Source organism: Littorina saxatilis, linkage group LG1 (genome assembly GCF_037325665.1).
Source record: "Littorina saxatilis isolate snail1 linkage group LG1, US_GU_Lsax_2.0, whole genome shotgun sequence".
NCBI classification, from domain to species: Eukaryota; Metazoa; Mollusca; class Gastropoda; order Littorinimorpha; family Littorinidae; genus Littorina; species Littorina saxatilis.
The window spans coordinates 107,194,281-107,220,528 of NC_090245.1; the positions used below are offsets into that span (position 1 = coordinate 107,194,281).

The 26,248-nt window shown below is 42.1% G+C and overlaps 1 protein-coding gene and 1 long non-coding RNA gene across 3 annotated transcripts in view; one reads left to right on the plus strand and one right to left on the minus strand.

Moving 5' to 3' along the window:
* Window positions 1-26,248, plus strand: part of LOC138949353 (chitin synthase chs-2-like) — a 54,587-nt gene that overhangs the window by 23,193 nt on the left and 5,146 nt on the right. For both annotated transcript variants that reach the window (XM_070321159.1, XM_070321149.1), the window contains exons 2-14: window positions 3,283-4,967; window positions 6,224-6,401; window positions 7,583-7,720; window positions 8,488-8,700; window positions 9,038-9,185; window positions 9,739-9,892; window positions 10,735-11,139; window positions 16,139-16,393; window positions 18,112-18,191; window positions 20,520-20,625; window positions 21,131-21,284; window positions 24,248-24,481; window positions 25,219-25,366. In XM_070321159.1, the coding sequence (XP_070177260.1) occupies window positions 3,283-4,967; window positions 6,224-6,401; window positions 7,583-7,720; window positions 8,488-8,700; window positions 9,038-9,185; window positions 9,739-9,892; window positions 10,735-11,139; window positions 16,139-16,393; window positions 18,112-18,191; window positions 20,520-20,625; window positions 21,131-21,284; window positions 24,248-24,481; window positions 25,219-25,366 (3,898 nt within the window). The remainder of the gene's footprint in view (window positions 1-3,282; window positions 4,968-6,223; window positions 6,402-7,582; window positions 7,721-8,487; window positions 8,701-9,037; window positions 9,186-9,738; window positions 9,893-10,734; window positions 11,140-16,138; window positions 16,394-18,111; window positions 18,192-20,519; window positions 20,626-21,130; window positions 21,285-24,247; window positions 24,482-25,218; window positions 25,367-26,248) is intronic.
* Window positions 22,928-24,158, minus strand: LOC138949380 (uncharacterized). Its single transcript, XR_011450266.1, has 2 exons — window positions 23,837-24,158; window positions 22,928-23,545 (listed from the first exon to the last, which is right to left on the minus strand). It is a non-coding gene; the product is annotated as an uncharacterized lncRNA (long non-coding RNA).

Below are 26,248 nucleotides of genomic sequence, written 5' to 3' on the forward strand. Positions count from 1 at the left end.
TGTGTGTCTCTATGTGAGCAACACCTGTGCATTGTTCAGTTCTGTTTGTGATGTGGTCTGGCGGCTATTGTGTAATTTTATGTACTGGCCTTCCTTTGAGAAGCCATAACAGTTCAAAAGGGCTTAGAGAAAAGCTCTAACTTGCTCAGTTCTGTTTGAGTGGAGTTCGCCTCCAAAGGTGATTAACACGGTTACATTCGTCGACAAGGATGGGACTCGATATGGTCAGGAATGGCATTATGGCCACTGAATCATTTTCGTGCTGTTCCCATTCCACGAATCTGGGAGGGACCTAAGCTTGGCGGGTCCATTGTTCGGACCCGGCGAAGCCGGCGTACGGCTCTAAGTACTTCTTCCCGGCGAAGCGGGTATTCATTCTAGTCCTACATACGTGAGAGAGACACCCGTGAGATAATAATCGTTCACATCACACGTGTGTATATCATGTAAATGAGGTCATGTCAAGCAAGTATGGCAAGGACCTGTTTTTCCACTGCTTATGATGCCAAAGTCACCGAGACAAACGTCATTATAGAAACAATAATTGCGCTCGCTAATTACCATCGATGAATCTTTAGAACTAACAAGTCACGCCACACTTTCAGAGTGACGTTTCTTTGCTTTGACGTAATAGATTGCATGAGACTTTAGAAGAGAACGAGGTTCCAAAACAAGCGTCTTCAATTTAGCTGCCTCGACTGCAGGACATTTTCAGTCAAATACACGTAAGTACAGTATGTAGGATAAACAGAATACAGAATACTACTCGTTGCTTTTTCAAATAGTGAACAGCTCGCTTTCGCTCGCAGTTCAATGTTAAAAAAAACCAACTCGTGTTAATCTGGTACGACACAGCAAGCCATGTAGTATTCTCTATCTATGCTTGTCATTATTACCAGTATTATTGTTATTTTTATGAGTATCACAATGATGATGATCATGATGATACTAAACAAATAATATACTGAATAAAAACCAATGTATATATTCAATAGATTTCTTATGGTTATGCTAGTTTTTTTTTATCGGTGGTAAATTCACTTTCCTTACATACGCTTTGACGCCTGATTCTGCGCCAAAAGTTATAAACTTTACCTATGGAATTTGTTTGCTTGTTATTCGCTTGTATCTTTTTTTTATTCCACATTCCGTAACTAATTAGCTTAAGTCAGGTGTTGTTGCTCGATCAACGTAAGCATTACATTACAAAATACACAAAAATGAAGATCGAGAAACTTCTCTCACAGTTGCCAAGTAAGTGAATGCATGAGGATTCTGACTAAACATTGATCTAAAAGTGTGATTTCCCAAAACCAGAGGGCCTATTTTTTTTCGTATCACTACTGTGAAAACAAAGCACACCTTAAAAACAAAACACACAGGAACAAAAACAAAGGAAAACCTCGGAGGGAGCAGTAGAGTTAACACGTAATAGCTGCAGTAAGATGAATGAATACCTGTCATCCGCTCACGCTTCAAAGTAAAACGGACTTGAAATATTACCCTGAATTAGAGTAGCGTATGTAGGGAGCATTCTTGCCTCATTGTGACGATAACAGGTTAAGGCGAGGCTACACAAAACATATCCTGTATTGTTCTCTTTTACCTGAGCGGTAGGTCTTTTTTTTCTTTTTTTTTTTGACCTCAGTTGCATGCAGGATGCTTCAACCCATATTTTTTGCCCGATTTTTGTAATTTTTTATTTTATTTTATTTTATTTATTTTTTTAAGGCGGGGAGCATCCTTCTTCCTTGGTCTTTTTCTGTATAACATAATCAACTTTATATTATACAAAACATAAACTTCTGTCTAATGTTTAACTCTAATTCCAATAAAATACGTAAGTCTAACTTCTTCCCATACTTAAATTTTCCTATGGTCATTTTTGTTATCAAAATACAATAATTTATCAAATAAATTTGATCTTTTTTTAAATTTTCATTCCAAAAACCAAATAATATATCTGTTTCATTCAAAGTTATATTATAATACATTTGCTTAAAAATAAAGTCTTTACATAGTTTCCAAACGTTCCTCACCTCTTGACAATGAAAAAAGAAGTGCTCAAGTGTATCCAGTTCATTACAAACTTCACAATTATTAGTTTGACGGTAGGTCTAATATGACATTTTTGGAACCATCTTTTACATCCTCGAATCGTGCCAAGGTATTTGGTGTGAGATCATGTTTCAAACAGTTCCTTTATCTTGCATGATAGGTTTCGTATTATCGGTTGCGTCGGGGAATTTTCTTTTGCAATTAACAGTTAGACCGTTCCCATGGGCTTGGTCTTTTATGACGTTACGTGTTTCTTTTTTTAAATGAAAGGTAGTCTTCCCATTACTGGTGTTTTCGGGGAACTCTACTGAACATTTTTCAATCGTGCTAAGAGGTTTGGCCCAGTATTATTTTACAAAATGTTCTCAACACTAAAAATAAAAGCAGTATGGAGAGAATAGAGGGAACCAACGAAGGGAATATACAAATCCTCTTTGTCTGACCAAACGCGCTGCAGATATCAACAGTGGCAGTTATCGTTGCGTATTTCGTGAAGATTTTGGGGGTTTATCGTTTTTGTGGAAAAGGAGACATTTTTCTTGCTTCAGGATTTCTTTAAATAGCCGTCGATTTAGGAAATTGGGATTGATTTGTCACTTTGTTGTCAGGGCATACACGAGTTACATGTCATTTGATGGAATCTCCGTTCCCCCCCAACAGTAATCAGCGTGTGCGTGTGTTCGTTCGTGTACGGGGAGGGGAAGGAGCAAGCGAGAGAGAGAGAGAGAGAGAGAGAGAGAGAGAGAGAGAGAGAGAGAGAGAGAGAGAGAGAGAGAGAGAGAGAAAGAGAGACAGACAGACAGACACAGAGACAGACAGAGACAGACAGACAGACAGACAGGCAGACAGACAGACAGACAGACAGACAGAAACAGACAGAAACAGAGACAGAATGACACAGAGACAGAGAGAGATAGAGAGAGAGCAAGACAGTCAGACAGAGAGACACACAGACGGACAGGCAGACAGACAGACAGACAGAGACAGACAGAGATAAGCAGACGGGCAGACAGTGATTCCCTCGCAATAACACACGGCCAAGAATGCTTAAACATGTAGCGTCATGCTATAACTAGTATTTCATCACACACGACCTAGTCATCTCTTCAATTCTTCTTCTAAATCTGTTTCTCTCTTTGTTGTTGCTTTTGTTTTTGTTGTTGTATGCACCCTATCTCCTGTTTACAAACACATCTGATAGAACATCATGCTTTTCTTCTCCAGATGTACGGAGCGCCCGGGTCACTTCGCCCATCCAAGTCCATGGCAGATCTGACGTCAGAGTCGAGAACACGTCATCAGGGCCCGGACGTCAGACAGAGGTCCGGATCTAGCGCCGGTTTGCTTGACGTTTCACCAGGTCTGTCTCACGTGGTCGGACCAAAACGCTTCTCTACGCCTAGCATTGCGCAGCTAGCTACACACATCAGCCAGGCAGAACTATTAAAGTTACAGAGGTTTGGAGGAGGTAGAGACCGAAGTGACAGCAATTTCTCGGTTGTTTCTGGAAGCCAACACTCCGTCGGGAGAGATGCACCGCCGTACCACGACCCTTCGAGCTCTTTGCCGACCCAGAGTTATGATTTGACAAGCCCACCTGCAGATTATGGTGATAACGAAGGACATTACTTTGATCACAGTGACTATTCTGAGTCGCATAGAACCAGAAAGATTAGTAGTGATTCGAACGGTTCTGGACTAGAAATGAGGGTTATCAGGAAGTATTCGGACCCTCCCTCTCAGGACATATTTCGTGCCAGCTCTGTCCAAGGAGACGTGTTGTCGGGCCGTCTTTCAGGAAGTCAGCAAACACTGGTTGAAAGAGATGAAAGTGGTATCTACAACTCTAGTGGTTCGGGGATGCGCAGCAGTGAGAACCATGCGTTGGAAAGGCCCGGACCTGTACATCTTAGTCCATCTCTTGCCGACTTACAAAACGCAAAACTTGGGCTTCGTTCTGCAACCGATAAGCGGCTATCTTCTTCCACGACAAGTGAAAGATCCAAGGATAGTGCCCACGCTCCGCGAGCATTCTTAACACCCCAAAAGGATGGAAGAAATGAACATGGTCACAGTCGCTCATTGGTTGATATAACTGATGTGGGATATACTCCTGGCGGTCCCCCTCCACCCCCTCCACGCCCCTCCAGGCTGACAAGCAAGAGGTTCTCAGTTCCTGACCTGATCGACAGTGGCGATTATGACGCGGTGAGAGACCGCTCCATCAGTAACCTGTACCGACGAAGAATGACGGCTGGTGACGTCTTGGCGTCCATACCCACCCACAGCAGGTCCTCTTCCGACGATCTTAGCGTTGACAGCGTCCAGGACTCCGCTTCACGGCAGTCTTTTAGAAGCGACGCTTCTTTCCGACATGTTCCCCCTGCCCCTCCTCCGCCACCTTCTTCAGGATCCTCGTCCTCGGACAGATCAGCCAACAACAAATACCCCTCGCCGCGCAGAATGGTCATGGAGACTCGCTCTTTAATTCACAGCAATACCCCGAACAACAGCACCCGCAACAACAACCGCACCAGCAACAACGGCATCAACAAGAACCAGTCCCTTCCCTTCATCAGCATCACCGACGACGATGGTCCGGCAGCTACCCACAGCCCAGAGAGCGACTACCATGCAAACAATCTCTCCCCAACCTCCACCTCTCCAAATCCCCGAGGACACAGCCCCCACCCTCTGTCGAGGGCTGGCAGCATCAATGGGAGCAAGCGGAACATTTACACTGCGATGTCGGATGCGACATCCACATCGTGCAATCTCAGCCACAAAGGCGGTGTGGGAGCGGATGATACCCGGAGCAACGCCAGCTACAATGGAGGAGACGACACACGCAGCTCCAACGCAGACAGTGGACTGGGTGAGAAGGAGGTCCATGAAGATACGGGCGCTTGGTGAGTTCAAAACTTACTTTTTGCATTTTACATTCGGAGATTGTTATAGTGTGCACAAATCAGTCTGATATGTCTTCAATCTCTCCACTCCTGGATTCATCTATTCTATTATATGCACGAAACCACGGTTCTCGTGCCTTTTCACATTTTGTCAAGTTTTGACTAAATGTTTTAACGTAGAGGGGGAATCGAGACGAGGGTCGTGGTGTATGTGTGTGTGTGTGTCTGTCTGTCCTGTCTGTCTGTGCGTGTGTGTGCGTAGAGCGATTCAGACTAAACTACTGGGCCGATCTTTATGAAATTTTACATGAGAGTTCCTGGGTATGATATCCCCGGACCTTTTTTTCTCTCTTTTTTTTTATAAATGTCTTTGATGACGTCATATCCGGCTTTTTGTAAAAGTTGAGGCGGCACTGTCACACCCTCATTTTTCAATAAAATTGATTGAAATTTTGGCCAAACAATCTTCGACAAAGGCCGCACTTTGGTATTGCATTTCAGCTTGGTGGCTTAAAAATTAATTAATGACTTTGGTCATTAAAAATCTGAAAATTGTAAAAAAAAAAATAATTTATAAAACGATCCAAATTTACGTTCATCTTATTTTTCATCATTTCCTGATTCCAAAATCATATAAATATGTTATATTTGGATTAAAAACAAGCTCTGAAAATTAAAAATATAAAAATTATGATCAAAATTAAATTTTCGAAATCAATTTAAAAAAACTTTCATCTTATTCCTTGTCGGTTCCTGATTCCAAAATCATTAAGATATGATATGTTTGGCTTAAAAACACGCTCAGAAAGTTAAAACGAAGAGAGGTACAGTAAAGCGTGCCATAAAGCACAGCGCAATCGCTACCGCGCCAAACAGGCTCGTCACTTTCACTGCCTTTTGGACTAGCGGCGGACTACGTTCAGTTTCATTCTGTGAGTTCCACAGCTTGAATAAATGTAGTAATTTCGCCTTACGCGACTTGTTTATTATGTTCTCCTCCGGGATATACTTTAGTTTTGGTGTGTGCTGTTTTTACCTTTGAAGATGCTAATGATCACGATTATGATCACGTCGTCATAGTTTCACGTCGTCCTCAAGTTTTCTTTTGCCCTTGTTTTGGTTGTTGTCTTCGCGTTGTCTTTGTTCTTGTTGTTCCTATTTGACATGAACAACAAAACAAAAAAATCACAACACTCTCAACAAAGACGTCAACTGATTGAAAGATGTGTACATGTTGCAATTTTGCAATATTGCAGGCGGCCGTATGACGCCTTCCAAGTGTCAGAGCGAGAGGTGGAGGATGAGGACAGAGTGTTCAGAGAGATCCTGAAGGTCCTAAGACTCATCCTCTACTTCTTCATCACTGTCACTGTGCTGGTGGGAACTGTGGCCTCCAGGCTGTCTCTCTTCTTGCTGACATCTGGGATCAGCCAGGTATGGGTTTTGGAATACAATACTCTTGGATCGTGGATCGCCATTCGTGTAGCTTTCTCTAGCTCCCTCTGGACCCTAAACAACAATCTGTTGATATTTATTGACGTTTTCGAGTTAAGTGTTTGAATTGTTTGATCGTACATGTATTACTCTTGGGTCGTGGATCGCCATTCTTGTAGCTTTCTCTATCAATCAATCAATCAATATGAGGCTTACATCGCGCGTATTCCGTGGGTACAGTTCTAAGCGCAGGGATTTTTTTTAATGCAATTTATATCGCGCACATATTCAAGGCTCAGGGATTTATTTATGCCGTGTGAGATGGAATTTTTTTACACAATACATCACGCATTCACATCGGCCAGCAGATCGCAGCCATTTTGGCGCATATCCTACTTTTCACGGCCTATTATTCCAAGTCACACGGGTATTTTTGGTGGACATTATTATCTATGCCTATACAATTCTGCCAGGAAAGACCCTTTAGTCAATCGTGGGATCGTTAACGTGCACACCCCAATGTAGTGTACACGAAGGGACCTCGGTTTTTCGTCTCATCCGAAAGACTAGCACTTGAACCCACCACCTAGGTTAGGAAAGGGGGGAGAAAATTGCTAACGCCCTGACCCAGGGTCGAACTCGCAACTTCTCGCTTCCGAGCGCAAGTGCGTTACCACTCGGCCACCCAGTCCTCTAGCTCCTTCTGGACCATAAACAACAATCTGTTTATATTTGTTAACGTTTTCGAGTTGGTTTTGGACTTGTTTGTTCGTATTACAGTCCATACCAGTGAGGTATTCCATCTCCATGCCAAAGAGGTACTCCACACCAGGTATCCGGGATGAATACAACTGGATGTACACCAATTCCGTGTGTCGCGCTAATCTGTTTATAACAATTAGCTGATTGGTGTGCCTTCTCAGCTTAGTCCTTGATGTCACTATCCTCAGTAAAACTGGGGTGCTTATAATCTATTCACATAATTCCTTGAACCATAATTGAATAAGAACCCCTCGCAAAAGAAAGAACAGAAAGAGTGTCTCAAAGGTGTCTTAAAGGTGCTGATTAAATTATGTAAATTAGCACCTTTGCTGTACCTTTCGGATACCTCGAAAAAAAAGGCGTTTTAAAAGGTACAAGAAGGGTTCCGTAAATATTGACTCTTGGTACTTTTTTTTCAGGATAAGAAGTCACAAGGGGAGTGTGTGGTGATGTTGCTGTTCTGTATCTGCTGTCCAATCGCCATCAGCTGGTTTTTGGCATTCGTCAGGATTCTCTTCAGCGGCAAGGAGTGGCCATCATTCCTAACTTTTCTCTTTGTAAGTTCATGTGGCTTTCTTAAGTTTAACTTTTTCGAATAAGAACAAGAGACTGCAGGTGAGATGAACCATAGAACAATATGACAATAAATAAAAAAAATGTTTACCGGAAACATGGACGATCAACCATATGAACATGCTCATTTGACGAATGTCCATGTTTCTAGTGAGCGCAATTTTCTTATCTTTTTCGGATACATTTTTCTGAAGCAAAAAAAACATCTTGTCATAAAACAGCTGCTTTGAAACTCTTAAAGGTAATGAATGCAAGCCAATAAAAAAAAATCTCAAAGCGTTCATAACTGTTTAGATAAATGGGTTAATACTTTATTACTTTATTACTTTACTAGATGAATACCCGCTTTGCCGGGTACGGCTTCGCCGGGAAGAAGTAGAGCCGAATGGTGTACGCCGGCTTTGCCGGCGCACCGTACGAAGGAAGGGAGATAAACGCGCAAAACACTGGAGAAGATAAGGAAGAGTTACTGGGAATGGATGTACAGAAAAACCAAAATCGGTTCAGCGCTGCGCGCTGAGAGCACGCACGTGTTCAAAATTGTCCACGATTGTGTCCGGGGTCTACCTGAATATGCCCACCAAATTTGAAGCAGATCCATCGAGAACTTTGGCCGTGAATCGTGAACACACAGACAGACAGACAGACAGACACACACAAGCCGTATATAGATATAATATAGATACTATTAATACTCGTTTCCCTAACAAAAAACTTTGGCAAGGACGCTAACATCGTCTTTTTTTTCCAGTTGCTGATAGTGGAACTGCTACAGACTTTTGGAGTGTGTCTTCTCCTGTTTCGCGTGCTTCCTGTCACTGATTTCTTTCGTGGGATCACCATCACCATGGCAGCTTTCCAGTTCCCTGCCCTTCTGAAGCTGGTACTAGCAGAACGAAAGCTGAGCCTGGGACTGTGGACCTGTATGAAGATGTTTGCTGCTATCCTGGCCTTTGCAGCTCAGGTAAGCAATGATCGATTTACCTGGGTAGGTTTATTAGCTACACAAGAATAGAAATAAACCTGCATCGTTACTGATCTGCTAATTCAATTGACATTAAGAATTCTACAATCGGTCCATAAACATTTTGTATGTACACTGAATGTACGGTTTTTTTACCATGTGTAGAACAGGACACACCTGGCTATTAAATCATTATGGATTGTGCCCTATTTCAAATGCGGGCGTGCATTTTAAGGTAGCCGATAAGAAATAAAGTAAATGTTCATTGTATTCGATGGGTAGATTTTGCTCATAAAAGACTGAACTCGTGATGAACAACGCTCTCGTCAACCTACAGGTGGGAGCCATCGTGTTCTTCCTGATCACACAATTCCCAGGAAACGGCGTTAACGAGACGATACCAGAAGGGAAAATCCCACAAAATGTGCCACAGTTGTCGAGCCTGATGTGGGAACTGCCTCTGGCCCTGGCCTTGATGTCTTTAGGTAAAGCAAGCAAGTTTTAACTAACTAAGGCAACCTTGTTTTTCTTGCTTACGTTTTGCTCTTTGTCTACCTTTTTTCACATTGAGGTGCGGGATGGGTAGATAGAACAGTGCTTCATTCTGTATAATGCTACTTTCTAGCTGAATCCAGATTCTAATGAAATTAAATTATACATAACTCGAGTACAACCAAGACTTCCATGTTTCAACATTTGTTTTAGTCCTCTTTTCTTCATAAAGTTTACACATGTAGCAGTGCATGCTGTGGCAGTGGAAAGTAAAACTTGCAAATTTGATATTAGCCGACAGACATAATTATGTAACGATTAATTATTGTTAATTATTGTTAATAAGTACTCGTTGTTCACAGGCTGGTGGGAAAACTACGTTGATATTAGCCGACAGACATGTTTAACGATTAATTATTGTTAATTATTGTTAATAAGTACTCGTTGTTCACAGGCTGGTGGGAAAACTACGTTGATATTAGCCGACAGACATGTTTAACGATTAATTATTGTTAATTATTGTTAATAAGTACTCGTTGTTCACAGGCTGGTGGGAAAACTACGTGTCAGGGGAATGGTCCATGTGCGGAAAAGTGACCTTGTCCTTCAAGCGCGCTCGCAAAGTCGTTCAAGACGCCAGAGACACGTCCACCTTCCTCGTGGCTCCATTCAAAGTGGGTCTTGCTGTACTCTTGGCAAAGTGAGTATGATCTCTTATACCCCCATTCCACACATCCGTTCTGGCTTCTGTTCCCAGCCGTTCTGAGGACGGCTGCCATAACAATGAGACGCTGCGCTAATGGCCGTTTTTGGCATCTTTGAGCAGCGTCTGACCATAGTGGCAACCGTCCTCAGGACGACTGGGAACGGAAGCTAGAACGGATGTGTGGAATGCGGGTATGACAACTCAGTGTGTGAGAGCGCTAGCGTTGCGTTACCATTCCGTTAAGTTCCATTGACGATCCATGAGTTCCGATCCATCAGGTTCCATTACCGTTCATTTGGAACGGGCGGGGAATGGCTACAATTTTGAACATGCAGCCCGAACTCACCCGTCCCAACCGTTCCTACCGTTCAAAGGAGTTCCGTTAACGTCCAGTGGCGTTACATTAAGGACCCCTCCTGATCCCTCCCATTCCCGTGCCGTTCCTTGGTCGTTACGGGAACGGGATTTAGAACGGATGTGTGGAATGGGGGTATTCGTCGGTTAGATGCCTGATAGGGTTAACCTGGTGCGTTAAATGATTTTTTTACAGAGAGAAATAGGGGAGAGGGAGCGGGGGTTATTCTTGAAGAATTACGTTACCGCGTTTTTGAAATTGATGACGTATTTCACTGTATGCCTGATAGGTCTGAATTGAAAACTGACCAATATAGTTTTGTCACTGGCGTCTATTTAATCAAAACAAAATCATAAGAGGTCTTGTATCCTTATTCTGAAAGGAACAACTGCTCATCGAAAAGAAAACAATATTTTCTCCAGAATGTTCAAGATTTCACAGATTTTGTTTGTGTACTGATATTGACCCCTTTGTCTTTCAGGTTTTTGACAGGGGCTACATTTCAGCTTCCCAAACAACTTGAAACCGACAAAACAGAATCTGCGGAATTCCACATGGAACACTACAGCCTTCTTTACCTTCAGATTGTTGCCTCCATGTTGGTGACCTATCTCGCCAGCCTCGCCTGTAAGCTACGCATGCAGAAAGCAGCTTTCGCATTGCCGCTCTTACTTTCACCTCCTGCTTCGCTGGCCGTGGTTTACATGCAGTGCCGTTACGAATTCCTCCCCGGCGAATGGCACATGGGACTGTGGTTGTGCCCGTCGCTGGCGTTGGAGGATTTGGTGTTGCCGTTGTCGTGTGCGGCGGCTTTGTGGGTGTCCTACTGTCTGGTGGTGTCCCACATCTGGTTTCCGAGCAGCGAGCGAATGGCGAAAGTGCAAAAGTGAGTAAAATGTCATTTTCACCTGGTACCACATTCAAACCTTCGCCACCCAGAAGTACAACATTGTATATATTATATGATTCCATTTGCTTGGTCCGTTGTTACATTATCTTGTCTTGACGTTGACGTTGACTTGACTTGACTTGACTTGACTTGACTTGACTTGACTTGACTTGACTTGACTTGACTTGACTTGACTTGACTTGACTTGACTTGACTTGACTTGACTTGACTTGACTTGACTTGACTTGACTTGACTTGTCTTGTCTTGTCTTGTCCTTTTTTTGCTTTTCTCAGCAGTACTATAGTGCAATGGTTTTACGTGTCCATGAGAACCGGAATTAAGTCATGTTTAGCTATTCTACCAGTTAAAAGTGCAAGGTCGAAAAATTCAACAGAATAGTATTGTATTTTTAAAGTGTTTTTATTTTATTTTACATTTCATTACTCCATTATTTTTGAAAGAAAGAAAGTTAAGAATGCCAAATAGTAGTGAAACTCTCTCTCTCTCTCTCTCTCTCTCTCTCTCTCTCTCTCTCTCTCTCTCTCTCTCTCTCTATCTCTCTCTCTCTCTCTCTCTGTCGCCCTCTCTCTCTCTCTCTCTCTCTCTCTCTCTCTCACACACACTCTCTCTCACACTCTATCTTTCTCTCAGTCTCCCCCTCTCTCTCTCTCACACACTCTCTCACACTCTCTCTCTCTCCCCCCCCTCTCTCTATCCCTCTCTCTCTCTCTCCTTCTCTCTCTCTCCATCTCTCTATCTCTATCTTTCTCTCTCTCTCTCTCTCTCTCTCTCTCTCTCTCTCTCTCTCTCTCTCTCTCTCTCTCTCTCTCTCTCTCTCTCGCTCTCTCGCATGATCGCTTTCACCCACACTTCAACCTGTCCTTCACCCTTTCAGTTCTCTGTCACACCTTCCCCTCCCCCAACTCCACCCCGCCCTCAACGCACCCGAACCCCCACCCACACGTACCGCCACCCACACCTATCTCTACCCCTAAAATCCATATAATACTTTTCTATAACCGCCAACGGCTGACACAAATTAATGCTTACATGAGTATCTCATACGGCCCCCGCACACCTTACAACACTGTTCTTCGGTGACTACGTACTGTATATTTATGTTATTTTAATATTATTCATACACTATGGACAATATATTCTCAGACGCCCACAGAAAACGTGAGATTCTGTGTCCGGTTGAACCGAGAGGCAATTGTTTAAGTGTTCCATCTCGCAGACAGATAGGTACATGTATATCCGTATGCAACTGCCCACTGTATTTGTCCAGGCATGTATCACGAAGGGCGTTTCATATTTGTGACGGGCCCATCTGGTCAAGGTTCTGCACCGTATTTGGCCTTTGCTCGCTGTACATAACATTGTTGTGAGGAGTGGTGTGGGCGGTTGGGGAAGGAAACAAGCGTCTTGAAACGATTTGTGTGAAATAATACTAACTGGAAAATGTTGTGCCCAAAAATAGTGTGGTTTTATACAGAACTACGGATCGCAGAAAGGAATAAAAGGTCAGGCAGGCATAGGTGTGGATTAAACAAAACAAACTGTCATAAATACACCGCAACCCATACAATTGGGAAACGGGATGAGAAAAAAGTCAGAACTCAAACAAGAGAGAGAGAGAGAGAGAGAGAGAGAGAGAGAGAGAGAGAGAGAGAGAGAGAGAGAGAGAGAGAGAGAGAGACAGAGAGAGAGACAGAGAGAGAGAGAGAGAGAGAGAGAGAGAGAGAGAGAGAGAGAGAGAGAGAGAGAGAGAGAGAGAGAGAGAGAGAGAGCGCAACCGAACATTGACTTTGAAATAAACAACTACAGAGTGATTTAGAAAATGGCATGTACGAGTTCGCTGAACACAAAGAAAGTCTTTGATAGCAAAGGTTTTTCACGCGAAGCAATTGCAAATGCCTGTTGTGTGCTCGCCGCGCACGGTATTCATTTAGACGCAAATATAACTTCGAAATCGTTGCAAGAATTCATGAAAACAAAAGTGTAACTGTATTAAAAAGAACACCTATAGGAGTAAAACAAAAATGGAAGGAAAGTTGATAAAAGAGGAATGGAGCTGTGTTTCATGAGAAACAAAAAGAAACGGAGAAGTGAGAGAGGAGATAGAGAGAGAAACGGGGTGAGATAGAGGATAGAGAGGGAGGAGGGAGGGGGACAGGAGAGAGAGAGAGAGAGAGAGAGTGACAATGACACATCTTTATTTTTCGAGGGTAACAAGAATAAGCATAGATATGCTTTTTTTGCATCTGGCCCTCGCCCGAAGAGGAACTAATCTACTGTGACTATACGACTACCACAAAACAAATTCGTAACATAAAAACATAATTAAGGGTAGAACATATAAGTTTATGTACAAGAAGCGCATTGTAAATCATAAGGTACAGTGTTCAAAACAACGTGTAAGCAATAAAGAGCGAGATAAAGCAAAGTGAGCATACTTTGCAGCAATACATTAGCTCAGCCGAGAGAGAGAGAGAGAGAGAGAGAGAGAGAGAGAGAGAGAGAGAGAGAGAGAGAGAGACAGACAGAGACAGAGAGGGAAAAAGAGAGAGAGAGAGACAGAGAGACAGAGAGACACAGAGACAGAGAGAGACAGAGAGAGAGACAGAGAGAGAGAGACTGGGGAAAGAGAGAGAGAGACAGAGAGAGAGAGAGAGAGGGAGAGAGAGAGAGAGAGAGAGAGAGAGAGAGAGAGAGAGAGAGAGGCAGACAGACAGACAAGCAGACATAGAAAACTCAGAGGAAGATAATTGTACACATGTGCAGGCAGACTTGCCGACTGAAACAATTATATGAATATGTTAAGAACAGAAAAAATCAAACAAAAAACAAAAACAAAAGGTCCACAAGCAAACATATAGGTAGGTAAAAGGAGAGGCTCTTATTTCGAACACCTACTCATCTTCGAAGGGATCCGGCATTTTGAACCCTTGTTTGATAAGATTACACGATTTGTGCACCCTTCACATCTTTCAAGGTGACACTTCCTGACAACCAGTACATGGATTGAGGACGCTCAGTGTTAACATTTACCAGATGCGCATGAATCACCAGTCTGCTTGAATCCCATGCTGACAACATAACTTAATTTTTGCTTCGGGTAAAAACCAAAATAATTAACTCATTTGATGTCTAATTCTTTGTTAGATGGTAATGTCAAACTTTTGGGTGAAACCGGATCTGTTAGTGTCGGAAAGCAGGCCCACATATCCCTTGCTTTTAATTAGATTTCACACACCCCCCCAACACACACACACACACACACACACACACACACACACACACACACAAACACACACACACACACACACACACACACACCAAATCCACCCTAATCCATTCACCTATCGTAAAGTTAATGTTACAAGTATTGTTTGCTGCAAAATGTATATTACGCTCGTTCTCTTAAACAAAAAGGTTATCGAAAAGCATTCAAAACACGAAAGTATAGCCACTGCATTTTGGTTCTCTCTTCCCTATTGTTTTTGTCGTCCAACTCTGTATCATAATAAAGGTCCCTCTCTATTGAGAGTTAATACGCATCCGTTTTAATTGCGCTAGAAGCTACAAACACGTACTTTCTATGATCCAGTCCATTGAACAGGAACCCAGAAACTTGCAGATAAGAGTTTACTCATCTCTCTTCATACAGAATAACCCCTGGCCACATTATGTGAACTTAAACTCAGTTACTATGGTTACATTGTCAACACGCTGAATGTTACAATTACACGTTGGCATCTACGGTTTTCGGGCAAAGTAAGATGCAGATAGCTGGATTTGTTGGGAGCTTTTATTCATGGGTTCCTTCAGATACAAGCATGGCGGTGGAGAGGAAGTGTCTTATCGACTCAACCTAACACAACAACTTGTAAACAACTAATATAATCTATAGTAACCCACATTATATTGGTCATTTATTTAATTAATACAAATCGAAGAAGCAAAATTGATGTTCTCCTGTTGCTAACATCAGTACGTACAATTGTGAGGTGTGATAATCAAATCTAAGTTATTTATTTAACTGGTGCAAAAATGAGATGGTGCCAAACAGCGTGAGACACGGTGTCAGTAACCCCACTGTGGGGTTCCTGTTTTGTAGAAGCAGGCCTGACAGTGGCGAGTATTTTACTCGCCATGGCGAGTAGAAATCTGTGAATGGCGAGTAGAAATGTTAATATACTCGCCAAAGGCGAGTAAAGTTGCTGAAACAAAGTGTTGTCTTGGCGAGTAAAATTTGCTCTCTGGCTAGTAAATTATGAGAAGTACTAGCCAATGGCAAGTGCCCCATTTTGTGGACTTTCGAAGTGTGCGCAGATACTTTCCCTTGTACTCTGCAGATGGTACAAACATCATGCCGTATTTCGATGCCATTTTCCAAGACTGTAGACTGTCACAATCAAATAATGTTGCTACAATGTACTACTATTATGACTACTCTTCAGATTGTTCGTTACGTCGCATTTTGACGTCATTTCCCGAGGCTTTGTTGACTGTCACAATCTAATACTTTAGCTTCCACTTTGCAGATTGTTCATCACGCCGCATTTCGATGCAATCTTCCAAAACATTGTTGACTGTCACGATCAAACATTTTCGCTTCTTGTTTGCAGATTGTTCATCACGCCGCATGTTGACGCAATCTTTCCAGACTTCCACCTCACGTTGCGATGGCGTAGGAACGACCATCCAATACTTTTCTATTACTCTTCAGATTGCTCAGTCATTACATCTCATTTTGACGTCATCTTCCGAAACTGTGTTGACTGTCACAATGAAACATGTTCGCTTCTACTTTTCAGATTGTTCATCACGCCGCATTTTGATGCAATCTTCCCAGACGTTCACCTCACTTTAAGACGGCGTCGGAATGACTATCCAATACTTTGTTATTACTCTTAAGGTTCATCATTTCGACGTCATCTTTCGACACTTTGTTGACTGTCTTAATCGAACACTTTCGCTTCTACTTTGCAGATTGTTCATCACGCCGCATTTTGACGCAATCTTCCCAGACTTCCACCTCACGTTGCGACGACGTCGAAATGATCACGAGCTGCGAGCCACCCGCCTGGAGCAGTTCACATACGTTGGGGAGGACAACCCCTACTATGCGGAGGAGGAGGAGGAGAAGGACAGCAGTGACGTTAACACTCCGATGGTGTACGTGTGCGCCACCATGTGGCACGAGACGACGCGGGAAATGACGCAACTTCTGAAATCTCTCTTTAGGTCAGTACCGCAGCTTGGGTCTTTTTATATTTAGTCAAGTTTTGACTAAATATTTTAACATCGAGGGGGAATCGAAACGAGGGTATGGTGTATGTGTGTGTGTGTGTGTGTGCGTGTGTGTGTGTGTAGAGCGATTCAGACTAAACTACCGGGCCGATCTTTATGAAATTTGACATGACTGAGAGTTCCTGGGTATGATATCCCCGGACGGTTTTTTTCCTTTTTTTCGATAAATACCTTTGATGACGTCATATCCGGCTTTTTGTAAAAGTTGAGGCGGCACTGTCACACCCTTATTTTTCAATTAAATTGATTGAAATTTTGGCAAAGCAATCTTCGACGAAGGCCGGGGTTTGCTATTGCATTTCAGCTTGAGTTCCACAGCTTGACTAAATGTAGTAATTTCGCCTTACGCGACTTGTTTTCTTTTCTCTTTTTCTTCTCTTTTGTTCAGGGGGGGGGGGGGGGGGGGTGAAAGACAAAAGGACAAAAAAATTAATGGAATTAATTCGATCACCCCGATCGATTTTACCTTTTCTCATTACTAATTTTGCTTTTGCAATGTTTGTTTTTGTCTTTTTTTCTTCCTGCTTTTAATAGGTAAACATTTTCTGTTTGTCTGGGGGAGGGGGGTGGGGGGGGGGGGGGGCGTCTTTCCTGTTCTGTTGTCAATTTTTTTTTCTCAGTTTTGAGTACTTTCCTCATCCTCAATTGTAATCCTCTGTTTTTCATTTCTATGTTCCGACAGAACACGCACCTCCTTAAATTACTCGCCAAATAAATACCGATATTTCTTTATTTCTTTCTTTCTTTGTTTCCTTGATTTCTTTCCTTCTGTCTTCGTTTTCTCGTCAACTTGCCGATTATGCTGTTATGACATTGGTGTTGGTGAGAAAACGAAGAAAGAACGAAAGAAAGAAAGGAATAAAAGAAATCAACGTCAAGATAATTTGCACATTTCCAAGCCCTTTCCAAGTTCCCACTGTAGGTTTATTATCATACACGGAAAATCCAGCCGTGACGGCACGCGTTTTGTGTACCTGCACGCGACGTGACACGAACCACGACACGAAAGGGCGTGTTGGTGTGGTTTGGTGTCGCCTCCAAGTTTTATGGGTGTCACTTCATCTGGCACGATTTGACACGCACAGGAAATAATGAAAGTGTCATGAATGTAGGCATTTTGTCATTCCAGTGACAAATACCTGTGTAACTTTATCATAACAAATATTACCATTACCTCTTCTTCTTCTTCATCTCCAAATAGCCATGTACATAATTATTATTTGAAATTTTCTTTTGTTTTTCATGCTTACTTTTGAGTGCCGTGTCTCTGTTTGTGTAGTTGCCTTGTCATCTTCATGTAATTTATGCGTAAGTATATATGAGTGTGCATGAGTTGTTAATGCAAAAGAATGTGTATGAGTGCGCCTTGAGTCGCCTTGTGGTGAGATATGTGCGCGTTATAAATTCTCTCTCCTCTGTCAGGTTTATTTTGTTTTATTTGATTTTCTGGGGTTTTGTTTTGTTTGTTTGTTTATTCTGTTAAAAATATGATACCTCTAAAAAGTGTTTCGTTTTTGATGAACATAGGGTTGTTATGAGTTAGTTTTGTTTTCTCGTTGAATGTTTGGATAGAAAATTCGTAGCTATGCTTACGTAGATTTATGTTAATGTAATTGTTAAAACTAACTAATCTTTGTCATGTTTTCTTTCAGACTGGACTATGCGCACTGCGCAAGCAAGCTCGCCCAAGAACAGTTCCAAATCAAAGATCCTGACTACTACGATCTGGAAAGTGAGTATACAGGGTCAAGTTTTTGTAAATACTGTAGTCATAATTATTTAATGACGGAATTTAAAACTAAAATGAGAAAGTAAGAAACAAAGAAAAGATAACTGCAGACAAAACTAACGACAGAAGGAAAGAAAGTTTGATGAATGAATACAGAGATATGTAAATCAATAGATGGATTAATAGATAGAACGGCAGACAGACAAACAGAAAGATCGGCGGGCAGATACAGAAAACAAATACAAGGGAAAACTGAGACAAAATGCCGGAGGACTTTTGTGTAAGCAAACGAGCAATAAACAAGGAATGAGAAAACCACCTTATTACGGAAAAAAGGATCCAAAGAAGAATATTCGAGATTACCCCTCCCCCCCCCCCCCCTTAATTTTCAGTATTTCTCTCCCTCTCTCTCTCTTTCTCTCTCTCTCTCTCTCTCTCTCTCTCTCTCTCTCTCTCTCTCTCTCTCTCTCTCTCCCTCTCTGTGTCTCTCTGTCTCTGTCTCTGTGTGTCTGTGTGTCTGTGTGTCTGTGTGTCTGTCTCTCTCTCTCTCTCTCTACAAATCGAGCCTAGCCTTCTCGGGAGCTTTTCTCTGGAACTCCTTCCCCCAACAGATAAGAAATGCAACTTCAGTGAAATTGTTTAAGAGACAGTCCCGTTCACACATCATTCGTGAATGAAATGTCTTGTTCGATTGTTATTTTGTTGAACATTTTGTACTAGTGTTAACGGATGTGTAGCTTATCTGAGCAACTTAATTCTCAAAATGAAAGGCTTAACTATGTCAATGTAATTTTGTAATTTTTGAGTTCTCCTTATATAATTCCGTAACTGCACATAGTATTGCAATACATACAATGTATTTCTATATCTTATATGATTGAATTTTTATTTGTTATGTTCGTCTGTCTTTATGTGTTGTATAAAGGACAGGTTGGAAGAATAGGCTTTGCCTAAAACCTTTATCCTTTTGTAATAAAGTTCTGAGTTCTGAGTTCTGAGTTCTCTCTCTCTCTCTCTCTCTCTCTCTCTCTCTCTCTCTCTCTCTCTCTCTCTCTCTCTCTCTCTCTCTCTCTCTCTCTCTCTCTCTCTCTCTCTCTCTCTCTCTCTCTCTCTCACTCCTCCTTCTCGTACTAATGTTAGTTGCATGCGCTCATTCATAAATCATACCCTTCCATCCTTATCCTCTCACCTTACAACATGTTTTCGCGCAGGTAGCAGTGTAATTATGACGTTGATGTTTGAAAGAGGAGTGCATGCAGCCTGCAGGTTTAACTGATCAAGTTCAAGAGGTGCAGTCGCCTACTCACCCAAAACACACCCGCATATTTTACCTACCCGCTTACGTACATTTCGAATTAAGAACCAGTTGAAAGTGTCATCACACTTATAGCTATAGGCAACAATCAACGATCGAATGTCTCGCCTTCGAATTTGTCTTGCAGACGCTAGGATTGGCCGTATGCGTTTGATTGACAGTTCGCTCGCACGTGTGTTTCTTTCCGGGATCACCGAGTACATTATCATTCAAACAGTGTGTCATAATTTGCATTTATATTTCTGTCTGCACTTGAGAATGTTGTTTCTGTAATAAGTTACCGCTTTGGGACATCCCTATTGTCCAGTATAAACTGTCAAATAATTTGTTGAGGGTGAAATGTGTATTAGTCACAATGCTGACGTTATAACGCATGCATTATAAAAATGCAAAGCTGTTTCCTTTTTGAACAGGATCTTGCCTTCTTTCGGAAATGGTATAAAGTTTATTGATGATTCGTTCTGATATCAAATTAGCCTCCGGCAACATTTGTTTTATGACAGCTCAGAAAAGATAGAGGAAAGTCCGCAACAAGTCGAATATGTACAAGTACATCCACAATAAAGAAAATATATTTTTTTTGCAAACAGACTTGTTAACTTGGTGATAAATCTGTGCATACCCCCTCACCCCCTCTCTCTCTCTCTCTCTCTCTCTCTCTCTCTCTCTCTCTCTCTCTGTCTCTCTCTCTCTCTCGCTCTCTCTCACACACAAACACACACACACACATACACACAAACACACACACACAGCCACACACACACACACACACATATATATATATACACACGCGCACACACACAGGCACGCACGAACACACACACGCACACACACACACACACACACACACAAACACACACACACTCACACACGCACATGATACACAGACACACACACACACACACACACCCACACACACACGCACACACACACACACACATCGAACCAGGTTTTTGTTTCCATAGGTAACCTGTTTTATCATTTCCATAAACATGTACATTTTTAATCTTTTTCAGTTCACGTGATGTTTGATGACTCTTTCGAGTTGGACGATGAGGCTGACAAGTTCGTTCCCAACATCTTCGTACGTCAGATGATAGAGTGTATGGAGGAGGCTGCAGGGTAAGGATGATGATGATGATGATGATGATGATGATGATGATGATGATGAGGATGATGATGATGATGATGATGATGAGGATGATGATGATGATGATGATGATGATGATGATGATGTTGATGTTAAGCAACAGCCTTACTAATCAGAAATGTAATTAGATTACGAAGACCCAAACCGACATTTAGCCTATCAATTTCCAAATGGTTCACTTTGCCGGTGTTCCGATCGATTAAAGGGACGAAAAGAGAACAGAAAATAAGGCTGAATACTATGATGATGTTCACATTATTTTCTTCCCAACTTTTTGTTGATGTCTTATATTTGTATAACATTGTTTTGTTTTGGAAGTAAACAGTCATATGTATTCAACTAAAACATGATGCAGGAATAACAAGTTTGGAAACGAATTCCAGCGAACGAGTGTGTTACGTGACCAATGTTTCGTTGTTGAAAAGTTCATTTCGAAAAAAAGGAATAATAGAGAGTTGCGATGGTGACATTTTACAGGTCAGTTGTAAAAGGACCAATCGACATACCGCCCCCAGTGAAGATCCCGACCCCTTATGGTGGCATGTTGGTGTGGACAATGCCGGGACTGACCAAAATGCACGTGCATCTCAAAAACAAAAACCTCATCAGACACAGGAAGCGATGGTCACAGGTAAGCACACATATTACAATTAATACGCTTGACAATTTTATGTCCTCGTTTATGTCTTCTGTTCAGGCGTGCGTTCACGGAGAAGACGATCGAAAGAATGACAACTAAATTCATTCACGCTCATACTCACTCACTTACTAATACATTCAAAGCATTCACAACTTGATAATATTGGAATGACAGACGTGTTAGTTAAAATTTAAGTTTTAATTATAAAGTAGATGGGTGTACATTAATTAATAACCACTCGTGAAAACAGTTAGGCTCACCATATAGGATCTTGTCACCGGCACGGTTGGCCTAGTGGTAAGGCGTCCGCCCCGTGATCGGGAGGTCGTGGGTTCGAACCCCGGCCGGGTCATACCTAAGACTTTAAAATTGGCAATCTAGTGGCTGCTCCGCCTGGCGTCTGGCATTATGGGGTTAGTGCTAGGACTGGTTGGTCCGGTGTCAGAATAATGTGACTGGGTGAGACATGAAGCCTGTGCTGCGACTTCTGTCTTGTGTGTGGCGCACGTTATATGTCAAAGCAGCACCGCCCTGATATGGCCCTTCGTGGTCGGCTGGGCGTTACGCAAACAATCAAACAAACAAACAAATCTTGTCAGGCTTTGACATGAGATCAGACCATCCCTCCACTTGGTCACATATAAAACAAGTCGCGTGAAGCGATATACAAACATTTAGTCAAGATCAACACCACAAACCATCATCGCCAAGACTACAGTCAGATAGTCTCGGTTAACCATACCGAAGACCGAGACGGGTCACGCTTTCCGCCGCGAAGCACGCGTCCGTAGTACTTACAGAACCTATTTTCTGTCATTCTGAGCACATTTTTAGAGTAAAAATGACATATATTTTTGAATTCAGGAGATGATGAGGAATAAAATGCAATCAATTTTAAATCTGTTTGCGAAAAATCGATTTTAATGACAACTTTAATGAGCAAACTCATTAATTAATTTTTAAGGCTTCAAGCTGAAATGCAATACCAAAGTCCGGGCTTCGTCGAAGATTACTTGACCAAAATGTCAACCAATGTGGTTGAAAAATGAGAGCGTGACAGTGCTGCCTCAACTTTCACAAAAAGCCGGATATGACGTCATCAAAGACATTTATCAAAAAAATGAACAAAAGGTCTGAGGATATTATACTCAGAAACGCTCATGTGAAGTTTCATGAAGATCGGTCCAGTATTGTTCTCTCACACACACACACACACACACACACACACACACACACACACACACACACACACACACACACACACACACACACACACACACACACATACACACACATCACCACCCTCATCTCGATTCCCCTTCTATGTTAAAACATTTAGTCAAAACTTGACTAAATGTAAAAACGAACAGTGTGGATGCTCTCTGCGCAGAAAGGGATTGTTTTCATGAACTAATTTCGTAAAAGCCAATCGTGGTTTTCAAAGAAATTAACTCATACAAAAAGTCCAACTCACTTCAGCAAGCAGTTATAGTGTTTAGTTTGTGTATGTGTTACGGATGAAATTTCAGGTAAGTGTGTGTGTGTATAAAAAATATGCGTGCTCTACTCTGTTTACTGTCTACTGTCACTCGCACACAACACTCAGACAAAGCACAAAGACTAAACACTCTCAATGCCCTTTGCCCTCGTACCTGTAATGAATCATCAACACAACAATACAAATACGTTATTTCTCATGCATTCTACAGATCACGTTCATTCATATATAAGAAGAATAATATCTTAACACACGTCGGAGACTAACTGTCTCACGTCGATGAATGTTCCTGATCCACACAATTCTGCTAATGTTTACAGTTCCTGTTTACTACAGTGTCATGTTACGCACATCACGTGTCGCGTAATACTTAAATTTACGACGTCTACGTCTCACACAATCTTCTCGCTGATTATGGTTCTTCGGTGGCAGTTCACATATTCAGTGACTCCACAATTATGTTTCTTCGGTGGCAGTTCACACTTCCAGTGACTCCACAATTATGTTTCTTCGGTGGCAGTTCACTCGTACAGTAACTCCACAAACTTAACGGGTACATACCCGGGATACATACCACCCACGCAATACCGCTCGTGGTGGCTATGCCGGGTGCGGCTCCACCCAGTTCCCAGTACTCCAGCGTTGCTACAACCCTGCGCTCATCAAACCTCAATTCGTAGCGCCAAGGAGGGGATGCCCATCTCTCTCTCTCTCCCGCTGTCAAGTGGTCCCACCCATCACTCCGACCGGGGTGCTGCGTTAAAAGTTTAGGCTACCATAAGTCTCAATTCTTATCTAAACTTTTCTACGAAATAATACTGCTATTCTTTCTCAATACTGTTCAACTATCCGTCCACTAACTTATGCGGATATATTATTTACACCAGCTCATTTACAAGTAACTTCATTACCAAACGAACGTACGACCTTCCTTTTCAAAATGGCTGACACAGCGGCTCACGCTTTTCCAGCCCAATTTACAACATGACTCTTCCAGTCATTTCACCAGTCAATATTACTGAGCAAAATACAATTCAATAAATACCTGTATCTTTACAGCCTAGAACCACCCATGGTTCGTCCGCACACAAGTCTTTCGGTGTTCGACTTCAGTGTTCGCGGCTGAGCAGCATTCTCGCCCAACGCGGAGACATCAACACGTCTGTCTTCCTCGACTGTCAAGAACGCTCTAACCTTCCACACGCCACGAAGCTAACCTCGTTTCCTCCTATTGGCCCAAGCAGCCAATGGAAATACGCCTTACAGAAATAGGCCACGCCGTCCAGTCGTGCTACTTCAAGTATGGCTAGCCAATCTGTACAACATTTGTTTACACCATCCAATACTGAATTATGTACAATCCATTTGTCACAGTATGTTCCAGTTTGAGGGATGATTTTATCCCATGTGAAAGCTTGAGTCAACATCATGAATATAATTATGCTTGGTTTTGCAGTGCATGTACCTGTATTACCTACTCGGCTACCGTCTGCTCGGAGGCAAGGACGACAAACCCACAGACACTGCTACAGAAAGCGAACCGGAAGACCCCAAGTACGCTAACGTGCGCCAAAGAGGAGACAAAGACAAGGTCAAGGGCAAAGGCAAGGGCAAGGCTAAACGTCGAAAAGCGGCGGCCATGCCACTACGAAGTTTGCTTGGACATATGCAGCCAGACAAATATGAAAAGGTATGATATGTCGATACTGTGTCAGAATAATGTGACTGGGTGAGACATGAAGCCTGTGCTGCGACTTCTGTCTTGTGTGTGGCGCACGTTATATGTCAAAGCAGCACCGCCCTGATATGGCCCTTCGTGGTCGGCTGGGCGTTAAGCAAACAAACAAACAACATTATGTCGACACTCGCTGTTGGTCGGTTCTTTTTTGTGGGTGTTTCGTTTTGTTGGTTTGTTTGTATGTATGTGTGTGTGTGTGTGTGTGTGTGTGTGTGTGTGTGTGTGTGTGTGTGTGTGTGTGTGTGTGTGTGGGGGGGGGGGGGTGTCGGGGTCAGGAGTGGGGATTGCAGATTGGTTTTTTAACCACACACAAACCTGCCTCTTAAAGACACAACTTAACAATTGGATCATTATGTTAGTACTTTTTTAGAAACGCTTTGCGCTCGAAATATCGTTAGAAAGCTGTGAATCCTTCGTACGAAGAAGCAAACGATGAAACTTAATTGGTAAGTAATGCGGGGTAGGATTTTACAAACAGGAGACGACGTGTATTCTTCTGAAATCTTTGTTTTCTAGCTAGTAGGAATCTTTGGTTTAAAGTTCCAAACACAGAGTAATAAAATGGAGACGAAGACCCGTTAATCACACAAAGCAAGCTAAGAACAAATTTGCTGAGAACTCTGCCGTGGTGCAATGACAAACGAAAACTGGATGCAAAATAAAGAAATGTTTTGACTACTGTGCCACAGGCGATGCAGATTTCGGAAAACACATTTATCCTGACGCTTGACGGCGACGTGGACTTCAAGCCGGACAGTGTGAGACTACTGCTGGACAGGATGAAGAAGAACAAGAAAGTTGGAGCGGTGTGTGGCCGTATCCATCCTATAGGAGCAGGTAGGTTGCATGGATACTGTAGGATGTTTGGTTACAACAAAAGGCGACTACTATGACGGTATTTCAACACAGTTAAACAGTGTCTGTCTGAAACAAATACGATTCGGTGGTATTTTTGCCTTTGGGATCATGTATATTTCTTTTCTGAGATTTGTCCTCAGAAAACGGTGTGTTTGTAACACATACACACAAACACATCCATACTTTTCGAACGCTTTGTCTGCATTTTCCATGGGTGCATTAAAGCAGTTTCATGTTTCTTGCGTATTAATTTAAAGACACAATTTCAGCCAGACAACTTTAATGGACTATGATGTTTGTAAAATGTGTCTATAAACATTCTCTCAGAAGGATTATGTCTGCCAATAGAAGAAACAAGTCGCGTAAGGCGAAAATACAATATTTAGTCAAGTAGCTGTCGAACTCACAGAATGAAACTGAACGCAATGCCATTTTTCAGCAAGACCGTATACTCGTAGCATCGTCAGTCCACCGCTCATGGCAAAGGCAGTGAAATTGACAAGAAGAGCGGGGTAGTAGTTGCGCTAAGAAGGATAGCACGCTTTTCTGTACCTCTCTTTGTTTTAACTTTCTGAGCGTGTTTTTAATCCAAACATATCATATCTATATGTTTTTGGAATCAGGAACCGACAAGGAATAAGATGAAAGTGTTTTTAAATTGATTTCGACAATTTAATTTTGATAATAATTTTTATATATTTAATTTTCAGAGCTTGTTTTTAATCCGAATATAACATATTTATATGTTTTTGGAATCAGCAAATGATGGAGAATAAGATAAACGTAAATTTGGATCGTTTTATAAATTTTTATATTTTTTTTACAATTTTCCGATTTTTCATGACCAAAGTCATTAATTAA